Genomic DNA, 27629 nt, shown 5'->3' with positions numbered 1-27629 from the left:
ATCTAATTAGAAATGATCCTTCCCTCCCTAGCTTCTCATCTCTTTTCATTTGACTTGACTCCCATTTGACTCTAAACTCCCAGAGGGCAGGAATTGTTGTCATTTTTCAACAATACTATCTCTAATAACTAGCACAATGGATTACACATAGTAAACATTTAATTAATTGCTGAACTAAATTGATATGATTTATGCCTCAAACTTAATATACATCAGGTGCTCAGTAAATATTTGTTGAATGTAATGCTATATAATGCTTTCCAACAAACACTTATTAAATTCCTAGAATGGGCCCATATCAGGCCTTCAGAATACAGAGACACAAGTGAAAAAGTCTCTGATCACAAATATCTACGGAATTGAATTTTGATAGAATGAGATGATTAAGAACATTTGTCAAGTCAATTATCTTAGTGGCTAGAATCATAAAAATGAAACTCCTATTGCTACAACATTTTAAAACTTAAGACAGTTAATTAAAATTCTTTTAATTAAATTACAAATGCAACATTTTAAATTGTTTCTATGTCTCATGATATTATATGTAAATTCTGTTAGTTGGCAGTACTTACCATAATTTCCCCAAAGAAGACAAGAGAGATGAAGACTGTAGAAAGACAGAATATGAGCTTAAACCACAGAAACAATAAAAGAAAGAAGGACTAGGTGGATCAGGAATGTGTGTTTTTCTCTATTACTATAGTACAACATGACTGAAACTTTGGATCTATGATTGTTTTAGCAGGAGCATCCTTTCCAAAGACAAATATCATAATCCCCCTACACTGTCTCATCCCCTGTGATTCTCAGCCATATTCTCTGTGTCCTCCATAAAAGATCTACCCTACAGTTACTGTAAATCCTTCTGTATGAACACATTAAAATCTTTGGTTGCAACAAATAAATAAATAAGAGGTCATATTCATGCCTACTTGACATGGCAGGCAAAATCAGTGGTTGCTTAATGCCAGCAAGAATGGTAACATACCATTTCCCTGAAAGATGACTAAAAGGTTAGATTTGAAAGCCCCCTCCATCTTGATCAGGCAATTAGAAGAGCAAAAACTGAAATTAAAGGGAAAAGGCTTTTCTGTTTTATGTATTTCTATTTCTAATATTTGAGCTTTCTAAAACCTCATATACCAATATTTATTTTACTTAATCATGTTTTGGCTTGTTCAATTATGAAAAACAAGTATAAGTCAACTGGAACCCTCAGTACAACTCTTTACCAATAATAAACAGATACTTTAAAAAATCTGGTATGAAGTTAAATGGAAACCCCTTGTATATTCCATGGTTACCTCTAACCACAGAGGGTAGGATAATAAAACACTATAAGAAAAGAACAGTGCCCAGACGTGTTCTGTTCACCCTATGCTGACAATTCCTTCCATGCTTATCTAGACAGTAGTTATCATGCTATTGAACTCTTCCTAATATATTTTGCTTTGTATTTCTACTCTATATTGGTTTTATGTAGATATAGCATTAGCTATTCAAGTGAATTAGAAGTTCCTGGGTCGCAGCAACTCTACATTAATTGGGCAAGGTTGGGGGGACTAGAAAACACAATGAATTTAGAGTGAGTTCTGGCTGTGCATTGAAAAGCTGTGGGACATTGGGCAAGTCACTTACCCTGACCCATAGTTTCCTCATTGGAAAAATGAAGATGATAATTGTACCATGGACCTCACAGAGACATTTTGAGGAAAGGCTACTTTGAAAACCATGAAAAATTAACTAAATATGAGTTACTATTTTTACTAATTTTATCTTTCTGGTACCTAGTACAGTGTTATATGTACAAAAGGCATTCAGTTTATGCGTCATAGAGTGGCTCTATCACTAACCTGGCTCCAGAATACAAAGGGAAAACAAATTTAGAACTTTAAAGATAAAATTAACTTAATTTTAAAAAAACCTCTTGGAACAGGAAAGAAACATCTTAAATATATGTCTGTGGCAAATAATTAAAGATCTTAAGGCTTATCCTATTTAGCTAAAATTTTTATGTATGCAGACATATGCATAAATGTATACAATAACAAGGAGGTAATAGTATAAAAATAGCACTTCTCCATTTGTCTTAATAGATTGGCTTAATCTAACATTGTTAACAATAAAGTTTTAGACTTCAAATAATTACTTATTACTAAGTAATAAATCTTGTTACTAAAGTCTACACTAGGATATGGTTACAAGTTCTACATTCTGGGTTATAGTCTATGCTTCACCTTTATGCAAGTAAACAAATAAAAGGATTTTTAAAACTGTCATAAAGCCAATGTAACTTTAGCTCTATCTTCCTTATCTTTTGTATCAATAATTAGATGATAATTGATAAAATTCAAGATCATGGAGCATCATGTAACTCATTGGAAGATCAAAGACTTAGGGTGAGAGGGTTGGTCTGATCCCCTCATTTTACAGTTGAGGAAACTGAGGTCCTAGGAAGTAAAGTGACTTGGCCCATTGGTTGCACAAGTACAGATGGTAGGACTGAGATTTGGAATCAGATCCTCTGATTCTCAATCCATTGTGTCACACTTCCCCCCAAATCTGAAGTTGTGTTTGTTATATAATTCAATGTCACAGGGATTTTTACTGTATTCTAATTCTTTGAAAATCAGAAATTTCAGTTAAATCCTGCTTGTTGCTGGCCTCTTCTTACCTCTCTGTTTCAGGCCTACAATATTCTCTTGTTTTTCTCTGATTTAGCTCCCTGAACTTGACTTTTATCTGCCTAGACCTTTGCTATCTGCCAGACCCTTCTGTTGGCTTTAATTCTCAGTTCTGGCTCCGTTGTGGCATAAAAAGAGTAGTAATAAGAGCCATTCTTCACCAGGGAGCAACAAGTGATGATAAAGAGAGAAACCCTGTAATTATCAGGACATTCTGAAAAGAATGCAAAAAAGGTATTCAAGCACTTTAATACACAACATGCCACAGGCCCAGTCATTATTTAAAAATCTTTTCCTTGCAATGGTTTTCAACTTCATTTATTTGGAGAAACTTCCAGGAGAACATATGTCCACTTTCAAGAGAGTCAGAGGAAAGTGAGATCTATTTTATACAAATAAACTAATGAATATCTCTAGACTCTGGGTATGTTCACTGGCTGTCCTTCCTGCCTGAAGCTCTCTCATTCCTTGTCTTTACCTGGCTTTCCTGGCTTCCTTCAAGTCTCAGTTAAAGTCCCCCCTTGCCACAAGAAGTCTTTCTATTCCTCCTTTATCATAGTGCTTTCTCTGTGAGATTATCTCCAATTTCTCTAATCTATATGTCATTTGTATATAGTTTGCATGCTGTTCCCCTATTAGAGAGTGAGTTTCTTGTGAGTTAGGGCAGTTTTTGTTTGTTTTTATCTTTCTTTGACTCCCTAGCACTTAACACAGTGCCTGGCACACAGACACAAGCTCACACACATGCTTGTTGACTTCAGAGCCAACTGTGCTGGCACATAATATATTTCAGTAAGTGGAGAAAACATTATGCACTTGGCTTCTAATACTCCATATAATGTCTTCAAAGAAGCTCAATAGCATTCCGATTTCTTGACCTTCTGTTCAAGATTTGGATTTAAAGCTTGACCTAAATTTATGGAAGTGTAGACTAAATGATTTCCAACATCCCTTTGTATCTTTTTAATTTTATAAATATTACACCTCTAGCATTACCACTTAGATTTCTTTTGGGTCTTTGTGTAAATTATTAGCCCTAAAAGAATCAAACTCCTGACTTTATTATTTCTTTGAATGACAGGATTTAGGGATAAGTTCCTCATGGAAAAAATAAAAAGATATTATCGGTTGTTATTTCTTTCCTTCTTGATCTTCAATAAATTGATAAAACACATTTTTTGAACACTGTGTACAAGGCAGTGAACATGGAGCTAAGGAGGATACTAAAGACTAAAGGATAAGGGAGAATACTGGCTCTCAAAGGGTTTATATTCTACTTGGGAAGATCAGACCTGGCTGCTTCCCTAACTACATTCTCCATGTGAGAACATAACAAAAACCACCAGGATGGGAAGGTTAAGCACCACAGAGCTAGGAGGAGAGAAAAAGATGATGGTGCTAAGCAGTCAGCAATGAAAATATAAGGTGCTTGGGAAAATATTGGGAAAGAGGAAGAGCACTCTGCCTCACAATAATCAAAAGAAAGAGGGTGTAGAGGATTTGTGGATTCAGAGGGTAGCAGAGGATTTGTGGATTCGAGTCCAGTTCTGCCACTAATTAGCTGTGTAACATTGGGTAAATAATTTCCCCTCTCTTTCTCTGGTCCCTACGCTTTTGTCCTATAAAACTAAAGCATTTAACTAGATGCTTTCTCAACTTCCCAAGAGCTCTAAAATTCTGATTCTGACATTGTCATTGCCCCCCCCCCCCAAAAAAAAAGGAAGAAAGGAAGATCAAGTTTAAACTCTTTAGCTCAAATTAGAAGGTCCTCCACATTTTGGCTCCTAGCCTACCTCTCTAATCTTATCTCCTTTTTAAATTCCCACATAAACCCTTTGATAGAAGCAAGCTGGAACATTTACCTTTGCCCTAAAATACATTACGCAAAGCATTCCTGTCTTGATATCTTTGCTCATTATGGCAATCCTACTTCCTGGAATGCCTCAGCTACCTTTGTCCAACTACCTGAAAGCTATATATTTTTGGAGAACCCCCCCACTCAAACCGACAGTGATCTCTTTCCTTTCCATGTATAGCACTTCATGTCAGGACCATTCATTTCATCCTCTCAAGAACTGTCTTCTATCTTAATACCTCCCTAGTACAATGCTTGGCGCATATATATATATATATATATGTATATATATATATATATACACATACATATATACATGTATGTATATATGTATGTATATGTATGTATGTGTACATGTATGTATAATAGGAATTCGGCAAATAATGTATTTACTTGTTGTTTGCAGAACTATGAAGAAAACCTGGAGACAACAGGGCAGTAAATCAACATAAGCAAAGATTTTAAGATTATGTGAAAATAAGAGATGGAGGAGAAAGGAATAAAAAGTAATAAGTTAAAAAGTTTTTTACATAAAAGTATATTATTGATGAAAAGACATTTACTAAAATATTCTTCAAAAGCAAAAAAATGGGGGGTGGCTTTTTATACAGTGATGGTGTATATAGTAAATAAACTACAACAGACATGGTTAGATAGAAATGCATTTTGCTGATTTTAACTTTCTGCTTAAATTTCCTACATTTTGGAATTTCTCCAAGATAATTCATATTAAATTTGTAATAACATATCCTCTGTGAGAACCACATAATTAAATAAATAATTCTCAAATAAGTTGCTCATTTCCTTTGTTCTGAAATTATCTATCCTGGGAACGAATCTTCATTTAACTATTTATCAATTGCCTAACAATATACAATGCATTCTGCTAGGGACAAAGGAAGCTATAGAGAAAACCTCTGCCTCATGACGTTTATAATCTATAATACCCCAGTGCTCACAGGGGATACTGCTTTCCAGAGATGGAAAATGCAAACCTTTTGAGAGAATTCTGATTTGTAACTCTTTGATATAATATTAGACACATTTTATCTTCACTCTCCTTCCCTCTGGGGTATGACTGGTGTTTGGGCTCCAAAGCAACATAACCACACAATCACAGGCCTATCCAGAAACCCAGAGGAAACATGAATGTACCTTATTCATGCTTTCAGCTACCTTTCTCAGGAATAATAATGTCAAAATTGCCAGGAACTTGAGGCCCCTGAATCGTAATGCTGTGCTATTCTTATAGGATTCCCCTTGTCTCTAATGCTAATTCACTTCTGCCATCAAAATCTCTATCTGCCAGTCACCATTGATTAGGAAGTCTGGGGAATAGACCATTTCCAGATCTTTCCCTGCCAAAGTTATCCATGGCTAGAAGCTCCTGGGGCCATCTTGGGCACTAAGCCCACCCTGTACTCCTATTGCCCTCCATAGGAACCATGTGTTACTCTGTTAATTTGGAAGGTGATACAACATGTACATGAATGTTATAACTACCCAGTGAGTATGATGAGGAACAGAATGTACTAAGAGCATAGGAGACATGTAAAATATCATGTTAGTTATGAAGAACTTGTATAAACTGATTTAATATTTACTAGACCCACCAAGACACCGGAGAGCTGAGTTAAAAATTCATTTCAGGGGGGCAGCTGAGCGGCTCAGTGGATTGAGAGCCAAGCCTAGAGATGGGAGGTCCTGGGTTCAAATCTGGCCTCAGACATTTCCCAGCTGTGTGACCCTGGGCAAGTCACTTGACCCCCATTGCCTAGCCCTTACCACTCCTCTGCCTTGGAGCCAATACACAGTATTGACTCTAAGATGGAAGGTAAGGATTTTTTTTAAAATTCATTTCAGATCTTAAGTCTCTCATTTTCTTCTTAAATCTTCAACCTTGAGGTTATATAAAGAATTCTAGGCTAAAACTTTCATTGAAATATTTACCTTGAATTGATTAGGGGGGAAAACGTATGTAATAATACACTAAGTAATTTCTGTGGCTCTGAAGCTAAAGAGGATGAAAGTGGGATGCAAGAAATAACCAGAGGTCAAAGAATAGTGCTTATGAATCTATTTGTCTATCTTACCTATTTATTCATCCTTCATTCTCATTTTCTTTGACTACGGTAACTGAGTTTAGAGCAGCTTAGAAATTGTAATGGAAAAACCTAGCCCTGTCTTCCCATCCTTTGGCAGATAGGAAGGGAAAAGGTTTTAAGACTCAATAATAAATTCAAGAATTGGAGAATAACCAATTAGAAATTCTGATTCTGCCATTTATTTCCTGTGAAAACCCAAAAAAGTCATTTAATGGCAATGTGCCTCTGTAGTTCTTAATTAAAAACAGAAATGATGCTTTTAAATTAACTCAAAGTTTTTGTAAAAAATAATAAAAACAAAGATGGTAATACAAAGAACACATTAAGTATTCAAACATAATGGTTCAAGTTCCACTATCATGAGTATCTTATGTACATGACCCCTTAGCAAGGGGCCCTCTCCTTCCAAGAAATAGCTATCATAACAAAGTCCTTATATAACAGCAGAATAATATTCCCTTGTACCAATTGAAAGACTTGATTGATTATAACTAGTGCCATTATTAGTAATAATAAATATTATCTCAATATAAAGCTTATTATTCATTTTTCCTCCATCTTTTTATTATCATCACTATATTAAAATATATTAATAGATAATTTTCTTAGATCTGTAGAAAAGACATAAAATGGATAATTACTTTAAAAAGTGCTTACCTCTTGCTCCTCAAAAATTGGCTGATATTTCTCAAGTGATAATTTTTTCAGGATTCCAGTCAGTTCATCTTAAAAAAATGAAAGATTCAAAATATTACCCATTTAGAATTTTTTAAAGATGTCAAATTATGTTAGTACACAAATCTAGAAAAACCATGATCAACTCTAACCCTGACCTGTGATTTTTTAAATACCAAGTTCAGGAACAAGTAGGTAGCACAGTGGAGAGAGGGCCAGGCCTGGAGTTGGGAAGACCTGGCTTCAAATCTGGCTTCTGACATTCCCTCGCTGTGTGACCCTGAGCAAGTCATTTAGCTCCATTGTCTATCTCATACCATTCTTTTGCCTTAGAATCAATATTTAATAGACAGAAGGTAAGTTTTTTTTAAAGAATAAAATAAAATACCAAACTCTAAGAGCAAAAACTCCTAAGGGTTTTCAATACTAGGAGAACTTGTTGTTGTTGTTGTTTCCCAAGAGTAGGTGTTATTCATTATGCCCTGTCTATTGATTGCTCTGAGCTAAAGAAAACATTGAAGACATTCTGGCCTCAATATGAACAAACTATACTCAGATATTACTGAAAGGATTCAAAAGAAAAGGCTGTACTTAACAGTGACACAACAGAGCTGACAATACTTGAGGAAATGTTTAGGTAAACACGTTGTAGAAGTGTGTGACTGTCCTCAAGGATGTTACTAAGCAGTAAAAAAAGTGCTGAAGGAAAAAAAAGAACAAAAGACTAGCCTTTAAAGCAAGGGTTCTTAACCTTTCTTCATCTCAGGCAGTCTGGTGAAGCCAGTGGACCTCAGAATAATATTTTATAAGATGTATGATATAATATATAGGATGACACAAGAAATCAATTATATTAAAATACAGTTATTTATCGATTAAGAAAATAAATATTAAAAACAAGCTTAAGGATCCCAGGTTATAGAACCCTCACTCTAAAGGAAAGGTAAAAGGAACAAAGAGTGGAAGGCAATGGACCTTGGCCTGAATATGTTCTGAGTACTGTAATTTGGGTATGTTCCAGACACCATGAAAAACTACTGCATCGGGGTGAACCAGAGGATAAAGTGAACATTCCTTGTAAATGTGATACAGCTGCCCCCGATTCTGGACTCAGAGCTCATGGAACTCTAATTTCTTTAAAATGATTACCCTGGGGTCCCTCGTGCACGGATTCCCCTTCCATGGACTCCGACGTGTTCTGCCATCACTCACCATCATCAGTAATAGTTCCGCTGCTAGAGCCGCCACTCCCCTTAGACTGCCTATGAGAAGAGGAGGAGGAAACTGAGGATTCTGCATTGTGCCCCTTTGGGGACGGGGATGGGGTAAGCGTGGGCGAGGTGCTTTTGGAGGTAGTTGAGGTTCCAGATAGAGGTCTTTTGCTGATCTCCAATTTCTGATGCAAAAATAAAAATAGAAGTACAGTTGGACAGACATAAACAAAAGGCAAAAAATGTTATTAAGGAATTAGGAGTTCTTGAAATAGATAGGCATGAAAAGAGGTGTATTCATCAGATGTCAGACCTGACAATGCATTTTCTAATCAGAGCTATTAAAAGTATTTTTAATCAAATATAAAATGAAGAGTAGCAATTGCTTAATAAAATTACAGGTTAAAAAAAAAAGATCCATTGGGACAAAGAGGCAATGTGGTGAAGGGGAAACAGCCCTGGACTCTAAGTAAGAGGTCTTGGCTTCTACTCTGACTTTGCCTCTACTTAGTCATGTGACCTTGCACAAGTCACTTGAAAGCTTAAATTTCTTCCTCTGGGTGAAACGAGAGGAGAGAAATGATGATCTAAGGTCTTTTTGAATTACAAAACTTCTCTACACTTTACCTTCTATATATTTTCTATGTATATCTTGTATGTTACTATTTATATAGATTTTGTCTCCCCCTTCATAAGAATGTAAGCTCCTTGAGGGCAGTAACTATTTCTGTATTTTTTTTTTCTCTGACTTCCCAGAACTTAGAACCTTGCCTGACACACTTAATAACTGCTTGTTGATTAATTGATGTTCCACTTAAAGGAAATCTAAATTCACCCAAATACAAATTAGAGAAAATTATCAAAGCATTAAAAGAAAACATTTCTTCAACCTATAATAGCTGATATCCCTGATCAAAAACAATAATGAAAGCTTGCTGAACTTTATGGAAAAAAAGGAGGGGGAGCCTAAGCTTCCTTTAAATTACTAACAGCTCTGGTTGAAAAGATTATCCTATATAAATAACCACTATATAATATCCAATAACTTGGCAATATGCAAGGTCTCCCTTGTGATTCCAAAATTTATGCTGTCATATCTCCCAGCAGAAATAACAGGGCAAAGAGAGAGAAAACTTTTCAGAGGATGGAGTGATGGAAGCAAGTTACTATAATTGGAAAAAGTTTTATCAGCTTTCTAATCAATCAAGAAGGTCCTGTAAGTAGTGACAGCATCTACATAAAAAGCAGAGGGTCAACAGCATGCACTCATTGACGTTCCATTTCATCTTGAGCATGCATGTGCTGGGCCTGACTCTACACTGAGCCAGGGGGAGTAAAAAGCCCTTCCACTGAGTGAAGATGTGATTTAATAAAAATTACCTTACCCAAGGTATTAACTAACTAGAGGTGTTCACCCAGAGTTCAGTGGAATGCCTGGTTTGAATGGAATATTCTACTCCCCCTTGGTTCAACATAAATTCAGGTCCTGGGTTAGTACTGGTGACATTAACAAGGGGAAGGCATATAACAAACACCTTTCCACTATGGATGTTGCCCGAAATCGGAGAACCCTGGACATCAGGCAGGGTGGACCCAGGAGCTGTACAGACTGGACTATACTGATGGCTGGATTTCTGTTCAGATAATCCTGCGGCTTTTTTCCTTTGTGCTGCAATTTGGGACAAAACACTATCTATGCTGCCACCTAAGGAATTATAGAGAAATATATAAAATGGGTATATTTCACTGGCAATATTATGTCACTTGGTCTCCCCACCCTAATTGCAATTTTACATGATTATTGTGGTATGAGGGAAATGATAAAAATAGTTCAACAAAGGGAGTTCTGCCATATCAAAATGTGTTCCCCTCAGCTATGAATTGGAAAAATCTTCTGGAAAGCACTTTGGAATTATACAATAAAATAGCTAAAATGTCCAAACCCTTTGACCCACTGATTCCACCACAAGGAGGTCACTGACAAGAAGACTGGTTCCATATACACCAAAATATTGATAGTAGTACTTTTTGTGAGAGTTAAGAATTAGAAACACAGTTCAATTGCCATTCAGTAGTCATTCCCTTCCATTGGGACATAATTAAACAAACTGTGGCAGGTCATGGAACATTATTACTATGCTGTGCTGTAAGAAACAATGAACATGATGAGGACAGAGAAGCATGGAAAGACTTACATGAATTGATGCAAAAGGAAGTAGGCAGAGCCGGGAAAACAACATATATAATGACTATAACAAAATCACTACAAAACAATTAAAACTGAATGTTATAAAATTTTTAAATAACTAGCTTGATCTCAAAAAAATGGGAGGTGTCAGGTGGTAGAACATTGTAGATGATGTCAAAATTTCTTTGATATATTGATTGATTTTGCTGAGGTTTTTTTCTATTCATCTTTTTCTTTTAAAAAATTCTTGGTTATGCTATCTGAGAAGGGAGGAAATTGGGATATAAAAGAAAATTTTGATGATGTAAAACTAAAAGATATAAATAAAAAGCTAAAAACAGAGAGAGAAGAAATGTGCTCCTTTCCTTAAATGACATTTCCCACCACGTAAAACAAAATCAGCTTTAGAGCATCAGAGTTCAATATGGATCACAGGTAGAATGGTATTTGGAGTTATTGGAAAAATTTTTTATTCTCCTCAACCAAAAAACTGCACCAACTTGCTACTTTTATTTGCCAGTCATTGACATTCAACTATAAAGGAATTAATATCTAATAAATAGAATAATTTCAAAGGATTTCATTTTACATTGCATTTTTTCATATCAATTTTGCCTTGAAACTTTTATGGAATTCCATGACAGGTACCAAGTTAATGTTGAGGCAGAAAATATGAGTCTTGACAAAAAGCAAGCCTCCGAAAAAAGCTGGATAACAAAGACAAGGATCATATAATTACCTATAATCTTGAAGCTTTCAAAACTATCATTTTTTTGAGAAATCAGCAAAGACTAAAAAGAAGTCCCATTCTCATTTTTTCACTTTTGTTTTAAAGGGGGTTGTTAAGAGTGATTCTGCCAAATAGTGCCCAATTGATTTACCTTCAATATTTTAAAAAGGGAGAGAGGTAACAGAGTATACTAGATAGAGAATCAACCTTGGAGTCAAAAAATCCTAGGTATAAGTCTTGCCTTTGACACATCCTGAGTGTACAATTACATACAAGTCATTTAATATTGTGGATGTTAAAACCCAAACATAATCTACCACATACAATATGATTCTGGACTACTTTTAAAATCTTTAGGAAATACAGAGGAAAGAATTAAGGTAAGAGTTACATGCGTATGTAATCCATAGCACTTCTCATGTTTACAGCTAAAAGAATTCATCCAACGAGTAAGAAGTGTCTTGTTTCTTTTGGAGAGAAAATGGCAAACTGGAATGGGTCCAGAGACGTTGGTAATGAGGATGGTAAAGGGACACCAAACAGCAAACCATGTCATGTGAAGATTAATTGGAGGATCCTGGAATACTTAGCTTGGAGAAGAGAATACTGGTTGTAATGATGGCAGAAGAAGGCCTAAATATGAACAGTATTTACAAATTTCTGAAGGACCATTACATAAGTGAGGAATAAAACTTGTGTTTGATTTCAGAGAGGAAAGCCAGAAATAATAGGTGAAACTTCTAGAAAGGTAAATATCATCTTCATATAACTTATAACATTTACAAAAGTCAAACAATGAAATGTATTTCCTTAAGCAGTAGTGAATTCCCTAATTCTGGAAATGTTCAGACAAGAGCTAAAGAATCACTTTTAAGGGATATAATAGACTATAGAGATAATTCTTGTAAAAGGTAAGAGAATAGACTATATTTCCTATTTTAAGATTTTGTATCTCATTGCATATATTTTCTTTTCTTTTTTTATTGCACAGATTTTCAAAGTCTGTTGATGAGTCAGTCAGTTTTGTTGAACGGCTCCTTTTTCCCCTTATTTTTTAATTGTGTGTGAAAAAAAAAAAGGATTGTTCTTTAGATAAGGAAGGGAGGAGAAATACATGTGAAAATGAACATGATATAAAAACAAACCACCAATAAAAAAATAAATCTAAAGCTTCTGTTTCTATAAAGTTTGAGTTACCATCTCGATGTTTTTAATTTCTTACATAAATATAAAAAACTGATATATACCTGATCTGTTATGTAGTTCTCCACCATGTCGGTTAATTCCACTTATGCCACTGGACCCACCAGAAGAGTGGGGTGATTGGTTGAAATTTCCTGAATTTGTAGGAGAAGTAGGACTTCTTGTAACAGTTGGAAATTTAACAGGTCTGGCAGATGTCTGAAAGAGTAATATATGTATTTTAGTATGTTCATGCCTAGAATATCTTCTCTAGCCCTCCAAACCCACTATACAAATAGAGATATAAAACTTTCAAACAAGGGAGGAAGGAAATGGAATTTATTAGGTGCCTCTGTGCCAGGCACTATGCTAAGTACTTTACAAATATTATCTCATTTCATGCTACAATAACCTTGGGAGGGAGGTATTACTATTATCTCCATTTTATAGTTGAGGAAATGGAAGCAAACAAGATAAGTCGGCATTCCCACAGGTACTGTCTAAGGCTAGATTTGCATTTAGGTCTTCCTGACCCCAGGCTGGGCACTCTGTGCACCATGGTGTCACCTAGCTACCTTCAACAGGAAAAAGGAAACTTGTAATTGATACCAAGGAGAATAAATCTGTGAAAAACAGACTTTTTCATTCATAAAATTCCATTAAAGTCATTATGTAACAATATGAAAATGCTGCCTATACTCTGGTTATCATTCTCATATTCCTCTCCTATCCCAACTTCCCCACTTACTAGTTTCCCTTCAGGTTCTGTCTTATTTCATAAGAACATAAGCTCTGTGGACGAGAGAAACAGGTCTTACTTCTCCAGCTCTGCTGCAGGTTTTTCCCAATTCCCTCATCCACAGCTCCTAGAAAGAAAGGACTGTCTTGTTGGCTTATTTTTGTATCCTCAGGGCTGAGCACACAGTAAGCACTTAATAAATACTTCATACATCCATCTATATCCATCTACCTAACTATAAACCAACTGACTTGGTCTAATCTACCTCAGTGTGATTCTTAGAACCCTCTTCCATTTTCCCAACAATAATGTGACTAGATAAATAGAGCAGAGAAGCATAGGACTGAGGAACATTTCACATTTTTATTTCCCAGGTTGCCATAGCCAAAGAGTTCAACAAGTAGCCAGGTTGTTTATAATGAATATCTATATATTTATATTCACTGGCCCTCAGACAGCAGCCATAATCCATTTCTGGGACCAAATGAGAATTCTTCCTAGTATAGAATAACTTGTTGGAGCTTTTGCTCTGCAGATGGGACCTCTGAGAACCCAGGATCACCTCAGCACTACAGAGACATCAGAGTAGTACTCTGTGGAAACCTAACAATCTAGAGTTGTCCCTAAATGGCAGCAACAGAGGCATTCAAGTAAAGTCTAGCTAGATGACCTCTTGTTATAGGTGAGATGCATAATTTGGTTACAGGTGTGATTTTATTCCACACCAATTAAAAAGTCAGTCTAACCATCTGTATTTATATGGCCTGACTATGAAATAAATTCTGAATATGAAATTAGATCAGATCATATAAATAGGCATCCCATGCAAGTAACAGCAGCAGAATTGATTATAGATAGGGTTACGTATCCATCAGAATTGGAAGTCAGACTATTTTTCTAACATCAACCATAATAAATTTTTATTATTTAATCTCAGCTGAGTTGGCCCTCACAGCCATAAGGCATTCCTTTTACTCTTCCCTAATTGACTCTGTATCCTCAAACTATTCCAAAGCTTCTCTTTTCTCTTCTAGTCTCCCCTTCCCTTCATAATTTACTAAGAAAATTAAAACAATTTATTGTGCTTCCTCTTTACCCTCATTCTACATCTCCAACTCCTTGATAGCCCCCATTCTCTTCCTTTTCTCCAGTATCTGATAAAAGAGTAGCCCTTCTCTTAACCAAGGCTCCAATACTTTTATGTACTCTTGGTCCTGTTTCCTCAATCTCCTCCTGCAAAATGCCTCCATAATCATCTCATATATCTCTAATCTTCAAACTCTATCTCCTGTTTCACTCCATATAAATATACCCATGTCCTTCCTAAAATAAAAAAGCAAACAACCTTCTTTTGGCCCTGGCAACTGTTCACACTATTATTCATTCTCTCTCTCTCTCTCTCTCTCTCTCTCTCTCTCTCTCTCTCTCTCTCTCTCTCTCTCTCTCTCTCTCTCTGGTATCATCAATAACCTCCTAGAAAAAGAAGTCTATATCTCTTGCCTGACTTGTTCTATCTCAATTCCTCACAACTAAACTTTGGACCTCATCATTCAACTTAGGTTGCTCAATCTAGAGTGGCCAGTTGTCCCTCAATTTCCAAATCAGATGGCCCTTTCTCAGTTTTCATTCTTCTTGACCATTCTGCAACATTTGTCCCTGTTGGCCCCCCTTCCTTTTCTGGGTTTTCTTGATGTTGCTTTCTCTTTGTTTTCATCCTATCCAATTGGCTCCTCTTTAGGTAGCATAGTAGATAGAATACTGAGCTTGGAGTCAGGAGGATCTGAGTTCAAATCCAACCTTGGATACTCACTTGCTGTGTGACTCTCTTAACCTCTCTCAGTCTCAAATTTTTTATCAGTAAAATGTGGATAGTAAAAGCACCTATCTCATTGGATTGCTGTAAGGAATCAAATGAGGTAACATATGTATAGCACTTTGCAAACCTCAAAGCCCTATAAAAATGTTCACTATTATTTTTACCTTCATTTCTTTTGTTGAGTCCATACTAATTGTTGGTGTCCCCCAAGGCACTGCTTTTTCTCTTCTCCCTTTATAATTTCTTCTTATTCTCATTTCTTTTGGGCTCAATAATCAATAATTTGATTACTGAGACTCCAAAATCTATCTATCCATCCATCCATTCATCTAATCATCTATTCATCTCTAGTCTCTCTCTCCTGAGCTCTGGTCCCACATTACTAATTACCTACTGGATATTTCTGACTGGCAGTATCATAAACATCTTAAACTCAACATGCCCCCAATAGAATTCATTATTGTTCCAAGCTCTTTTCCTAACATTTTTGTTTTTTCTATTTCTAGCAAGGGCATCACAACCTTCTCATAACCCAGATCTCAACCTTAGAGTCATCCTTAACTCTACACTCTTCCTCACCCTTCCATTTCCAAATCCAAATCTAATCAGTTTCCAAGTTTTATTGATTCTGTCTCCATGATATCTCTCCTATCTGTCTCTTCTTCACTCATACAACTGACATCCTACCTCAGTCCTTCACCATATTTCACCTGGACAATGGCAGTAGCCTCCTAATTGATCTCTCTACCTCTACTCTCTCAACTCTCCAATTCATTCTCCACACAGCTGAGAAACTAATATTTCTAACAGCTTTAGTCTGACCATGTCATTCCCTTGATCCAAAAAGTTCCAATGATTACTTAGTAACCTCTAGGATAAAATGCAAACTCCTTTTGGCATTTAATGTGCTTCATGAGCTGCCCCCAGGCTATGTTTCCAGATTTATTACTACACATTACTCCCCTTCATGCTCTTTACATTCCAAAAAAATTGGGCATCTTTCTATTTGTCCCTTATATGTGGCAATTCTTCTTCTATCTCTGTCTTTGTAAAGGCCAGTCTCCATGTTTAGAATACACTTCTTCCTCCCCTCTGCCTCTTTTTTCTTTTAAACCCTTATCTTTTATCTTGGTATCAGTCCTATGACTGAAGAGTGAAGGGGCAAGGTAATCAGGTTAAGTGACTTGCCCATAGTCACATAGCTAAGAAGAGTCTGAGTCCAGAGTCTCACCTCTACTTCTTAAGAATGTGCCTAGTTGATTCTCAGATGAAGAAATCAAATCTATCAATAAGCACATGAAAAAGTGTTCTAAATCCCTCCTGATCAGAGAAATTCAAATCCAAAGAACTCAGAGGTTCCACTTCACACCTAGCAGATTGGCCAATATGGCAGCAAAGGAAAGTAATAAATGTTGAAGGGGATGCAGCAAAATTAGGACACTAATACATTGCTGATGGAGTTGTGAATTAATCCAACCATTCTGGAAGGCAATTTGGAATTATGCTCAAAGGGTTTTAAAAGAATGACTGCCCTTTGATTCAGCCATACCATTGCTGGGTTTGTACCCCAAAGAGATAATAGGGGAAAAAACTTACACAAAAATATTCATAGCTGTGCTCTTTGTGGTAGCAAAAAAAAACTGGAAAGTGAGGGGGGTGGCCATCAATTGGGGAAGGGCTGAATAAATTGTGGTATCTGTTGGTGATGGAATACTATTGTGCTAAAAGGAATAATGAACTGGAGGAATTCCATGTGAACTGGAATGACCTCCAGAAATTGATGCAGAGTGAAAGGAGCAGAACCAGGAGAACAATATACACAGCACAATTGAATGTAATTGATTTCTTTACTAGCAGCAATGCAATGACCCAAGCCAGTCCATAGGAACTTATGAGAAAGAACACTCTCCAAATCCAGAGAAAGAACTGTGGGAGCAGAAATATAGAAGAAAAACATAGAACTGATCATATGGTTTGATGGGGATATAATTAGGGTTTTGGTGTTAAAAGATCACTCTACTACAAGAATGAATAACATGGAAATAAGTTTTTAACAATGATACATGTATAACCCAGTGGAACTGCTTGTCAGCTCCAGGAGTAGGGAGGGAAGAGGGGTGGGAAAAATCATGAATCATGTAACCACGGAAAAATATTCTAAATAAATAAATAATATTCAAAAAAGAATGTGCACATAGTAGGTAATTAAATGCTTTTCGTTTGGAGTGTTCTTTTATTTTTTATATTTTAATAATAAAACATTTAAATAATTTTATCATGTAACATATTTTATATTTTATAATATATGTAAATATAATATAAAATAAAATATATTTTAATTTTTTGTTTTATATTTATATGTATTTTGGAGTTACTTATCAATATACATGTTGTTTCTACCAAATAAATATAAGATCTGCTAGGGCAGGGGCTATTTTCATTTTTGTTTTTGTATCCCCATAGTTTAACATTGTGCTTAATTAATATGTGTGGAATGGATAACATAATTATCAATATGTAATACAACATCACTTCATTTCATCTTTTAAGGAGGAGGTTTGCATTAAACCTTTTTCTTTCAAGAACTTTGTCATGGTAGAATCTGAATGATCACTTATGCCAATTGACTGGAATGACCTCCAAGAATTGATGCAGAGCAAAAGGAGCAGAACCAGAAGAACAGACTCATAGAATAAGTACATAAGCACAGACTCATACAGAAATTCAGCTCCTTTAGTGTAATGTCTAATTGGTCTTCAAAGAGTTTACTATAGAAATAATTTTTGCCTAATTTTCTCTTTGCACAGCCTTTTAAAGAAAAGGGGGGAAACCTAGAACTATTTAGTTGAAATCATCCAGAGTAATGATTAACACATTCTATCTCCAAAAGCCAGGTCCAATGAATAGAGAGCTAACCTTGAGGCCAAAAAGCCATGGTTCTCTGCTCCAGACAACGCTCCAAGGCTCAATTGTAGAAAAGGAGCTGACCTGCATTAAAGACTTTCCTTACCTGAGAGTTTCCAATTCCATTAAAATCACAAGTTCAGTCCTCATTCTTATCTTTATATCAAAAGCGATAGAATATAAACACCTTGAGCACCCTAAATATAGGACTTGAGGCAGTGAAGATTATCTCAGGAGCTTGAGTAAAGGCATGGTTCAAAGCCAAGGTTCAAATCTATACTCTTGGCTATTTTCCCTAAAGAGGAAAGGAGCCTACTTAGTGTGTAACGGGATTGACCTGCTCAAAGAATGGCAATTCAATTCAGTTCAAGCCAACAAACATTTAGTAAGAACTACACTCTTGCAAGGCAATAATCATAAGAAATGCTTGTTGAATCACACTGAGTTGAGGGCCCAATGCTAGGGATAATAACCACCTCAACAAAACTTATATTCTACTGAAAGAATATCATATATCAATGTGCAACAAAGACAGAGAAATGATTCACTAAGGGAAGGTGTCATGCCCCCCCCCCAATGTATTCTGCTAGTTTTATACATGTAAATTCTGTTGCTTTGGGAGTAGGGGAAAGACCCATTTAAAATTTCAAAACTCTTTTAGCACAGAATGTGAAGAACATTTTCCAAACACTTACTATGTGCCAGTCACTGTGCTAAGAGTAGGGCATACAAATATAAGAAAACAAGTTAGTCTTTGGTCTCAAGGAGTTTACATTCAAATGGTAAGATGGCACAGAAAGGGGCATTTGATGGGGGAAGGATAGTGGGAACACAATTCTACATTATTTCTAAGATTTGACTGTAAAACTCCATACTTACAATATCTGAGTTTCCACTGCCAACAGGATGATATTTGACAGATCTTTGCGGCAATGTCATCTTCATTTGTTCTGTCTGACCATCTCTATTTACTCGAGTTCGATCTGAGTTCCATAACTCAAAATTTGAAGGTGGTAAAAAAGGAGGTATTACTGCTTTCAGCTTATCATTTGGGAGTCTGGTAAAAGGAGCACCATTTCTTAACTGAAACAGAAAATAAACCTGGTTTTAGAAAAGCTACAGACAGTTTCTCTGGTTCTAGAGTGGAAGACATGATTGTAAAGAGGCCATTAGTTAAGGGAAAGTAGTACTGATAGCATCGGAGTATTGCAAAACTACTTTATATAGCCATCACCTTTTGCCCTTACCTTGTAATTTACCTTCTGAAAACATTCTGTATGCAGTTATTATTCTTTGTTTGGCATATCCAAGAGAGTCAGTGAAAAAATTAATTTAAACAATTACATTTTGGTAAAGTAGGAAGACCTAAAATGTACTCATGAACCCCTTAAATCTGTGGACATGCATATTTCCCTCATTAGATTACAAAAATCAATATAGCATAATAGATACAACCCTAGATTCAAAGTCAAGAAGATCTAGGTTATTAGAGAAGTGTTCTGCATGACTGTACATGTATAATCTATGTCAAATTGTTTGCCTTCTCAGGAAGCATGGAGGGAAAGAAAGGAGGGAGGGAGAGAATTTAGAAATCAGAATTACTTTTTTTAAATCCTTACCTCCATCTTAGAATCAATACTGTGTATTGGTTGGTTGCAAGGAAGAAACATGGTAAGGGCTAGGGAATGGGGATTAAGTGACTTACCCAGGATCATACAGCTAGGAAGTATCTGAGGCCAAATTAGGCTTGGCTTTCAATCCACTGAACCATCTAGCTGCCACCCAGAATGAAATTTTTAAAAAGTAATGTTAAACCTTTGATCCAACTATACCACTGCTGAGTTTGTACCCCAAAGAGATAATAAGGAAAAAGACTTGTACAAGAATATTCATAGCTGCACTCTTTGTGGTGGCAAAAAATTGGAAAATGAGGGGATGCCCTTCAATTAGGGAATGGCTGAACAAACTGTGGTATATGTTGGTGATGGAATACTATTGTGCAAAAAGGAATAATAAAGTGGAGGAATTCCATGTGAACTGGAGCAACCTTCAGGAAGTGATGCAGAGTGAGAGGGGCATAACCAGGAAAACATTGTACACAGAGACTGATACACTGTGGCACAATGGAATGTAATGGACTTCTCTACTAGCAGTAATGCAATGATCCAGGACAACATTGAGGAACTTATGAGAAAGATGCTATCCACATCCCGAGAAAGAACTTTAGGAGTAGAAATATATAAGAAAAGCATAGGATTGATCATGTGGTTTGATGGGGATATGATTAGGGTTTTGATGTTAAAGAATCGCTCTACTGCAAATATGAATAACATAGAAATGGGTTTTTAACAATGATGCATGTATAACCTAGTGGAACTGCTTGTCAGCTCTGGGACGGGGGTGGAAGAGGATGGGGGAAAATGAATCATGTAACCATGGAAAAATATTCTAAATTTAAAAAAAAACTTTACTGCCAAAGTACTGCTAAAATAATTTATACATTTAAACTTGCTTATGTACTATATTGGTGTACATATCTCATCATCCCTTTTTAAGATTGGATTCTCCTTAAGGGATGAACTTTTCATCCTGTACTCCTAGCATCTAGCACACATCTTGTGTATTGGATTGGCTTAGGAATTAGACCCATCATTTCATTTACGTGGAGAACTCTTAGATTAAAAAAAACTTCCTCTACTAGAAGGTTGTTATCTTTTCTGCAGCTCATAATCTTTGGGCTGCCAATATCATCGGGAATTTAAGTCACTCTCCCAGAGCCAAACAGCTAGTTTGTAGAACACACATCTAGGGCTTTTTGATTATTAAGCTAGCTCTATCTACTTTTCCATACTGTTTCTTGTCTTTTATATAGTAGGTCCTTAATAAATGTTGAATTTATTGAATTGAAAATTAAAATAGTATCCTAACTTTCAATAAGAATAAATCTAGAAAAGGTAATAATCCACAAAATAGTGCAATATAGAAAATATAAAATAACAGTGATTGGAGGGTGGAAAAGTTAATAAATCACTTAGATTCAAAGTAATGATCTAATTTTTAACTCTTTAAAGACAACAAAAAGCAATATTTTCATCTCATTCATTATATATTCATTATATTCATCACATCCTCATTTTAAATGAAGAGTCATGGCCAATAAATATAACAAATAATAACTAAAAGAATGGAAAAATAATTTATTAAGTGCTTACTATATATCAAGCCCTGAGCTAAGTGTTAGGAATACAAATACAGGCAAAGAAAAAAAGGCAATACCTGTCCTCAAGGAGCTGAAATTCTAATGAAGGAAGACAACATACAAAATGGAGATGAAAAGTGGATTGTGGGAGGGGAAGATAGATGTACCCTAGGAGGGAGTAATGCTCTAGACCAAAAAGTCAGAAGCACAGCAGAGAGAGAAATGAAGGCTGGCCAGGCTGGATCCCTTTCAAAATGGAGGACCCAGGAGGAATTCACCAGTGGAAAAGTGAAGTCATGGTAGAGGGAGATTTGAGAGGGAAAAAGCCACTTAGGAAGATGGATACTTCAGAATCAGGAAGCCCTAGGTGCTGAGGGAAATTCAGAGTGAGAGGAGTAAAGGGAGAAAGTTTTTAGTGTAAAAAGATAGAGAAAAGAGAAAAAAGAGATAGGAAGGAAACAGATTACAGAATGAATCCTACAAGTGGCTTCCCAGGCCATGTTGTGGGAGCAACCAAAGCTTTAAAGTTAAAGACGAAGAGAACAGGAGAAACAACAGGCAATACAAAGTTGGCCACACTGATCTACCTGCTCTACCATCTACAATGGTCTACCATTGACTGACTCTAGGAACTTTTAAGTATCAGTACTTTTTCAGTGAAGGTGGGATTTGAGGAACAGACAGGCGCTTGGATCCTAGTAACTGGCAGCCCAAACCAGCCATAGCAATAGTATAAAAAAAAAATGTATTTATAGAAAGTGAACGAGCAAACTGTCCCAGTGGAAATGGAGGAGGTCAAAGCTTGTGGGATTAGGCTCATGAGAGGCCATTGCATTTCCAATGGGTAGGACTGGGAGGCTACTCTCCAAAAAAACCCAAATTTTTTAAAAAATATAAAATATATGTTTTGTAGTATGTATGTATACATGTGTATGTATTTGCATGTATGTATCTCTATATTATATATATTTCCATTCACTTAAATAAATAATATTTTTAAGTAATGAGGCACATTTATATAATGCTTTACAATGACAAAACCTGTTTGCATATGTTTTCTTACAATGCCTCTGTGTTGGAACACTGGAAGTAGAGTTAGCTCCACTTATTCAATCAGGGAACTATGACTAAAATGAGATTTGTAAAGTCAATCAGCTAAGAAGAGTCAGACTTGGATCTTCATTTGATTCCATTCTCATTCAACAGATATTTATTAAGTGCTCACTGTGTGCTGGGCTCCGTGCTCAATAGTGGGGATAGGAAGATAAAAACGAAAACCCTACCTGACCTCAAGAAGTTTACATTCGACTAGGCATGAATTCAGATCATTTTGACTCCAAGAACCATATTCTATTCACTATTCTGTTGCTTTCTATGATGGAAATGATGAATGTGAAATACATAAATTAAAAATACTTACCATCATTGTCAATAATGTATCTTCTTTTTCTGTTCTTGTACTGGAAGGACCTGAAAAACACAATGGATACATTCATAAACTCAATCATCTGTATCCTCAGGACACTAATATGAATGAAAGTAGAAGCCTCAGTTTTTTAATTCTGAAAATATTTGGTCTTAGGGTTTTAGTTCTTTAATGACAGTCAATGTATTAATTAAAGAAAAGCATTGAAATATTAATTTTAAAAAGCGTTTTAAAATATAAAGATTTTCACAAGTGAAACAGGAAATATAACATTCTATATAAGGTGATAGGGTCGATCCTAACAGGGTCACCAAGGAACATAGATCCTTGGGGTAAGAAAAAGGAGCTGAGGGGCTGCCAAGTCCAACCTCATGTATGAGACGAGAATCTTCTGTGCTGATTGTACGTGTCTAACCCATATCAAATTGCTTGCCTTCTCAGTAAGTAGGGAGGGAGGAAAGGACAGAATATGGAATTCAAAATCTTAAAAAAGAAATGTTAAAAACTGTTTTTTCACTAATTGGAAAAAATACTAAAACAAAAAGAATCTTCTGCACAGGGACTCTGACAGGTGACCATCCAGACTCTGTTTGAACACTTTAGGATCATGTGATTTGGAGCCAGAAGGGATCTCAGAGATAGTCTAGTACAAGCAGCCTCCTCTACTGTCTCCACTTTGTAGATGAAGAAACTGAATCCCAGAGAAATTAAGTACTTCCAGAGGGAGTAATAAGTGGCTGAGTCTGAATCAGATCCTAGTCCATCTAACTTCAAGTCAATTAGATCCCAGTTGCTTCCTCAATGTACAAGATTAGATAGACTTTTATAGGTGTGCTTGGCCTGAGCAAACCCATCTTCACATTTCCTTTTCCATTCACTGTGGGAGTACATTCCATACATTCAGGAAGAATGGGAATCTCATTGCCTCCGAGAGTGGCCCATTCCACTATAGGTTAGCTTTCATTTTCAGAAAGTTGCTCTATAAATATGATATGCTAATATTCAAATATTTTGGGATCTCAACAGCATGAGGCATTCCCTTCCCCCCAAAATATCATAACCCAGTAATTGATTTAATAACTAAACTAAGAAGCATAGAAATCAAAAGAACTACCCAGATTCAAACAGTTCTTAAGAGTATCAGAAGAAGAAGATTTTTGTGACTCAGAGTTCAACATTCTTTACACTATATCATGCTTAATGGTCACTGAATTTTAAAATACTTTTTCTTGGTCTTCAGAGCAAAAATGTGAAGTATTATATATAAAAAAAAAACTATCTTCTCCCACCAAATGATTCACAGAAAGAAGAAAAATTAAAACTCTCCAGGAGATAGGGCAAAAATATTTAAGTGCATTTCCTATTAAAAATTCCCAGAATTTTACTTTTAATTTTCAATAACTAAGAGTTCTAAGGAGGTCCCAGAAACTATAATTTGTCATAGAACAAATAGGGAAAGTGAACTTTCCCTACAGGTTTAATAAAAAAGAATTATAAGATGTCATTCCTTTAAATTTCTACTAGCAGATATGTTGTTGCTGAAAAATAGTTTAACTACTTTCCTCCCTCTTTGTTTTATGAAAGTCTTGTAAATAAGATTGAGAGATGTAGACTGGCAAAGCAATTAAACGGGTTTGAACTTGACTGACTAAACGGTTGTCTAATGGATAAATGTAAGCCAAGAGATATTATTTCTAGTAATAATTTCTAGTAATAAGTGACTAATATGGAAAGATATTTTACACTCTATTACCCTTTTAAAATCTGTATCAGATTGCTTCCCGTCTTAGGGTAGGGTGAGAATTTAGGTCAAACTTAAAAAGAAAACAAAGGTTGAAAAATTACTTTTTCATGTAATTGAAGGAAAAAAAGAAAACCCCAATACTTGGAAGACAGCTATCGTGTTCCCTCTAAGCCTTCTCTCTGGCCCAGATCCCCAAGGAATAATTCACTGCTTTGAATAATAGGAACAATATTCACCCTCTAAAATGCTCTCTGAATTTTAATAACGATTGTCACACAGTCCTAGTAACACCTGACATTAAACCGGGGGTGGGGGGCAGGGTCTATTAGATCACATAGCTTTTATTTTACCATTATCCTTGCTTTGTGTAGCAATGTCAGGAATTCCAGAATTTCTTGTCTCATCTTGGGGGGTTGCTTTCATTGTAGAATCCAAGGATGGCTCAGATTCATCCGTGAAAGGAATAGGGTGATTACTGGAAAGCCCTCGATGTAATGTTTGGGTCAACTTGAGCTTTCGGAATCTATTGGACATTCTATTCCACCATGACTGAGAAAAGAGCACCCAATAAAAGTTTAGTTAGGCCATGATCAGGTGAGATATATAGTCACATTCTCCTTTGAGCAATAAATACTTGTCTAGAGACAGTAATTTTAAGATTTGAAATGAAATACGTTAATATATTTTCTCATTTGATCTCTTCAACAATTCTATGAAATAGGCAAAATAGATTTAAGAATTTTCATTGTATGAATGAAGAAATGGAGGACAAGAAAGGTTCCATGACATTCAAGATGCAAAATAAAACAACAACAACAACAACAACAAAGAATTTAGAGGCAAGCCCACATTCAAATCCCTGCTCTTCTCTATCGTGCCTGGGTCACGTTAAGCAAGTCACTTAATCTTTCTGAATCTCAGTTTCTTCAATCTGTGAAATGAGAGGCTGGAACAGATGAATTCTAGCTTATCTCCCAATTCTAAATCTAAGATCTCACATTTTCAACATCATACACTTAGAGACAGAGAAAGAAAGGACTAGAACCAGAGTACTGTATCTTCTTCAAAAAAATCTCTATTTTCCCCCCTAGGATTCTTGCCATCTCATATAAAAAAAGAACAATAACAACAGGCATTTTTTAGGTTCCTACTGTGTGCAGAACACTGGACCTGATGCTGAATAAAACACAAAGATAAAAAGCAGTCCCTGGCCTCCAGGAGATTATAGTTTAGTAGAGGTGTAATATACTGGGTCCTGGATCTACTACCCAGTATAAACACAATAATGACATTGGTGAACTAGTGTTCACTCTAGTGAATACAGGCAATTCAGATTCTCTTTGGTAATTTACTAAAAATTTCTTTTTTGACTACCACTCAAGATTAAAAAAGAAAAAATCTACAAGAAATTTAAGGTTCCAAACAGGCTCCCCCCAAAGAGAGAGAGCAAAGGTTAAGCTGGTCATGGGGATAATGGGAGGAATTTACAGGATAGCTCTTCTTCCTTTTCTCCTCCTTCTAAGTACCCAATTTTAGGTAAGTCTCATAGTATAAAGAAAAATAATGTGGCAAAAAAATAAACCTCATTAAGTAGCAGGCATTCTGGAAGCTCAGGGTAGCTTGCTTCCACTTAGTGAGGTTATGTATTATTAGTTTTCCTAGAACAAAAGATAGTAAAAATCACATGGCAACGACTACTTTAATCCATTTTTAGAGAATCCTAATTTGGGGGCACCGAGGTGGTACAGTGGATAGAGTCCTGGTCCTCAAATCAGAAAGACCTGAGTCCAAATATGGTCTCAGACACTTACTAGCTTGTAACCCTGAACAAGTTACCTAATCCTGTTTGCCTAGGTTTCCTCATCTATAAAATGAGCTGGAGAAGGAAATGACAAACCACTCCAGTATCTGTGCCAAGAAAACTCCAAGGTCATGAAGTGTTGGACACGATTGAAACGACTCAACAATTGTTGGCTCACTTTTCCATCTAAGGCATCATCAATGTCTCTATTCTCTGAACTCAGCAATCTCTTTCCCTTCTCGGAATCATAATATGGGTTATCTCTTGTATCTGGAATATAAGGGAAAATTTTATTTTACATAAAGGACAGCTCTAGTGCCATCCTACATGGTGCCTTCTCTGATTCCCCTGGATATTAGTGAAAAGCCCAGAATTAGTACTTCAATTTAACATTATCTTTTCAGATTCATTCTCATTTCCCCTCATTTTTCCTCCCACCACTGTCAAGATATCCCTTTCTACTTGTCTGTGTATATTTTGTATCTTTCCTGCTTTGTTTTTGTATCCCAGGTTTAGCACAGTGTCTGAGATACTTCTTGTTCAATCATGATTTGGGATTTTTTTGGCAGATACTGAAGTAGTTTGCCACTTCCTTTTCCAGCTCATTTTACAGATGAGGAAACTAAGGCAAACAGGGTTAAGGGGCTTGCTCAGGGTCACAAAACTAGTCTCTAAGGAAAGATTTGAACTCAGGAAGATGTCTTCCTGACTTCAGACCTGATATTCTATCTATTGTGCCATGCAGCTGCCAATCTGAAATATAGATGTTATTTATTATATTTTTATTAAATTGAAAAGTCTAAATTTTTAAGCAAAGAAAATTTAGGAAAAAATCACAAAAATCATTCATGTATACTCAGAAAATTGCCTAGGAATGAAAAATAAATGCCAAAATTGTCTATCCAAGCCATAGCATAATGATATGCTAGTGTTTATCATATGTATATTGAAAGCAAGTTTGGACCAACAAGAAGGAATATGGACTTTATGTAATTTGGTAAATAAAAAAAAATAAATAAAAAAGTAAAATGGTAAATAAGTAATTAAGTATGCAAAAAGAGAGACTCTAGGATCAAAATGAATTCATCAATTTAGTTTCTTTTTTCCTGCCAATCATCTGTCAGGATACATGACTAAATATTAAAGCTATTTTCAGTTCTTTACCTTGATTTCCTTTTTCTAAATGCCCATCAGTCAATGTTGCTTCAAACTGATACCTAGCCAGGCTTTCATTCTCCTTCCCTATTTTTCCTTCTATAAATAATCACTGTCCTTGATCCTTTCCATTCAGAACATTCTTAGGTATGGTTCCTTTTAATGCATTTACACTTTATTTTTTCATTTTATTTCATGATCCTTTTTGGGGGTCT

At 35.8% G+C, this 27629-nt stretch overlaps 1 protein-coding gene across 5 annotated transcripts in view; it reads right to left on the bottom strand.

Moving 5' to 3' along the window:
- ANKS6 (ankyrin repeat and sterile alpha motif domain containing 6) overlaps positions 1 to 27629 on the bottom strand; it is a 78115-nt gene that overhangs the window by 9352 nt on the left and 41134 nt on the right. For 3 of the 5 annotated variants that reach the window (XR_008913581.1, XR_008913582.1, XM_056805912.1), the window contains exons 7-13: positions 24809 to 25007; positions 22709 to 22758; positions 18969 to 19172; positions 12696 to 12849; positions 10066 to 10235; positions 8532 to 8715; positions 7302 to 7369 (exon numbers count right to left, since the gene is read on the bottom strand). Coding sequence is in view for 1 of the 5 variants with exons in the window: in XM_056805912.1 (XP_056661890.1) it covers positions 7302 to 7369; positions 8532 to 8715; positions 10066 to 10235; positions 12696 to 12849; positions 18969 to 19172; positions 22709 to 22758; positions 24809 to 25007 (1029 nt within the window). In the remaining 4 variants the exon portion in view is untranslated. Of the gene's footprint in view, positions 1 to 572; positions 608 to 7301; positions 7370 to 8531; positions 8716 to 10065; positions 10236 to 12695; positions 12850 to 18968; positions 19173 to 22708; positions 22759 to 24808; positions 25008 to 27629 lie in introns of all 5 variants that reach the window. The other 2 variants (XR_008913583.1, XR_008913584.1) reach the window with 1 other exon arrangement.

Source organism: Monodelphis domestica, chromosome 7, assembly GCF_027887165.1.
Source record: "Monodelphis domestica isolate mMonDom1 chromosome 7, mMonDom1.pri, whole genome shotgun sequence".
Lineage (NCBI taxonomy): Eukaryota > Metazoa > Chordata > Mammalia > Didelphimorphia > Didelphidae > Monodelphis > Monodelphis domestica.
The sequence above is the reverse complement of the archived record's forward strand: the minus strand, read 5'-3'. Positions and strand labels throughout refer to the sequence as shown.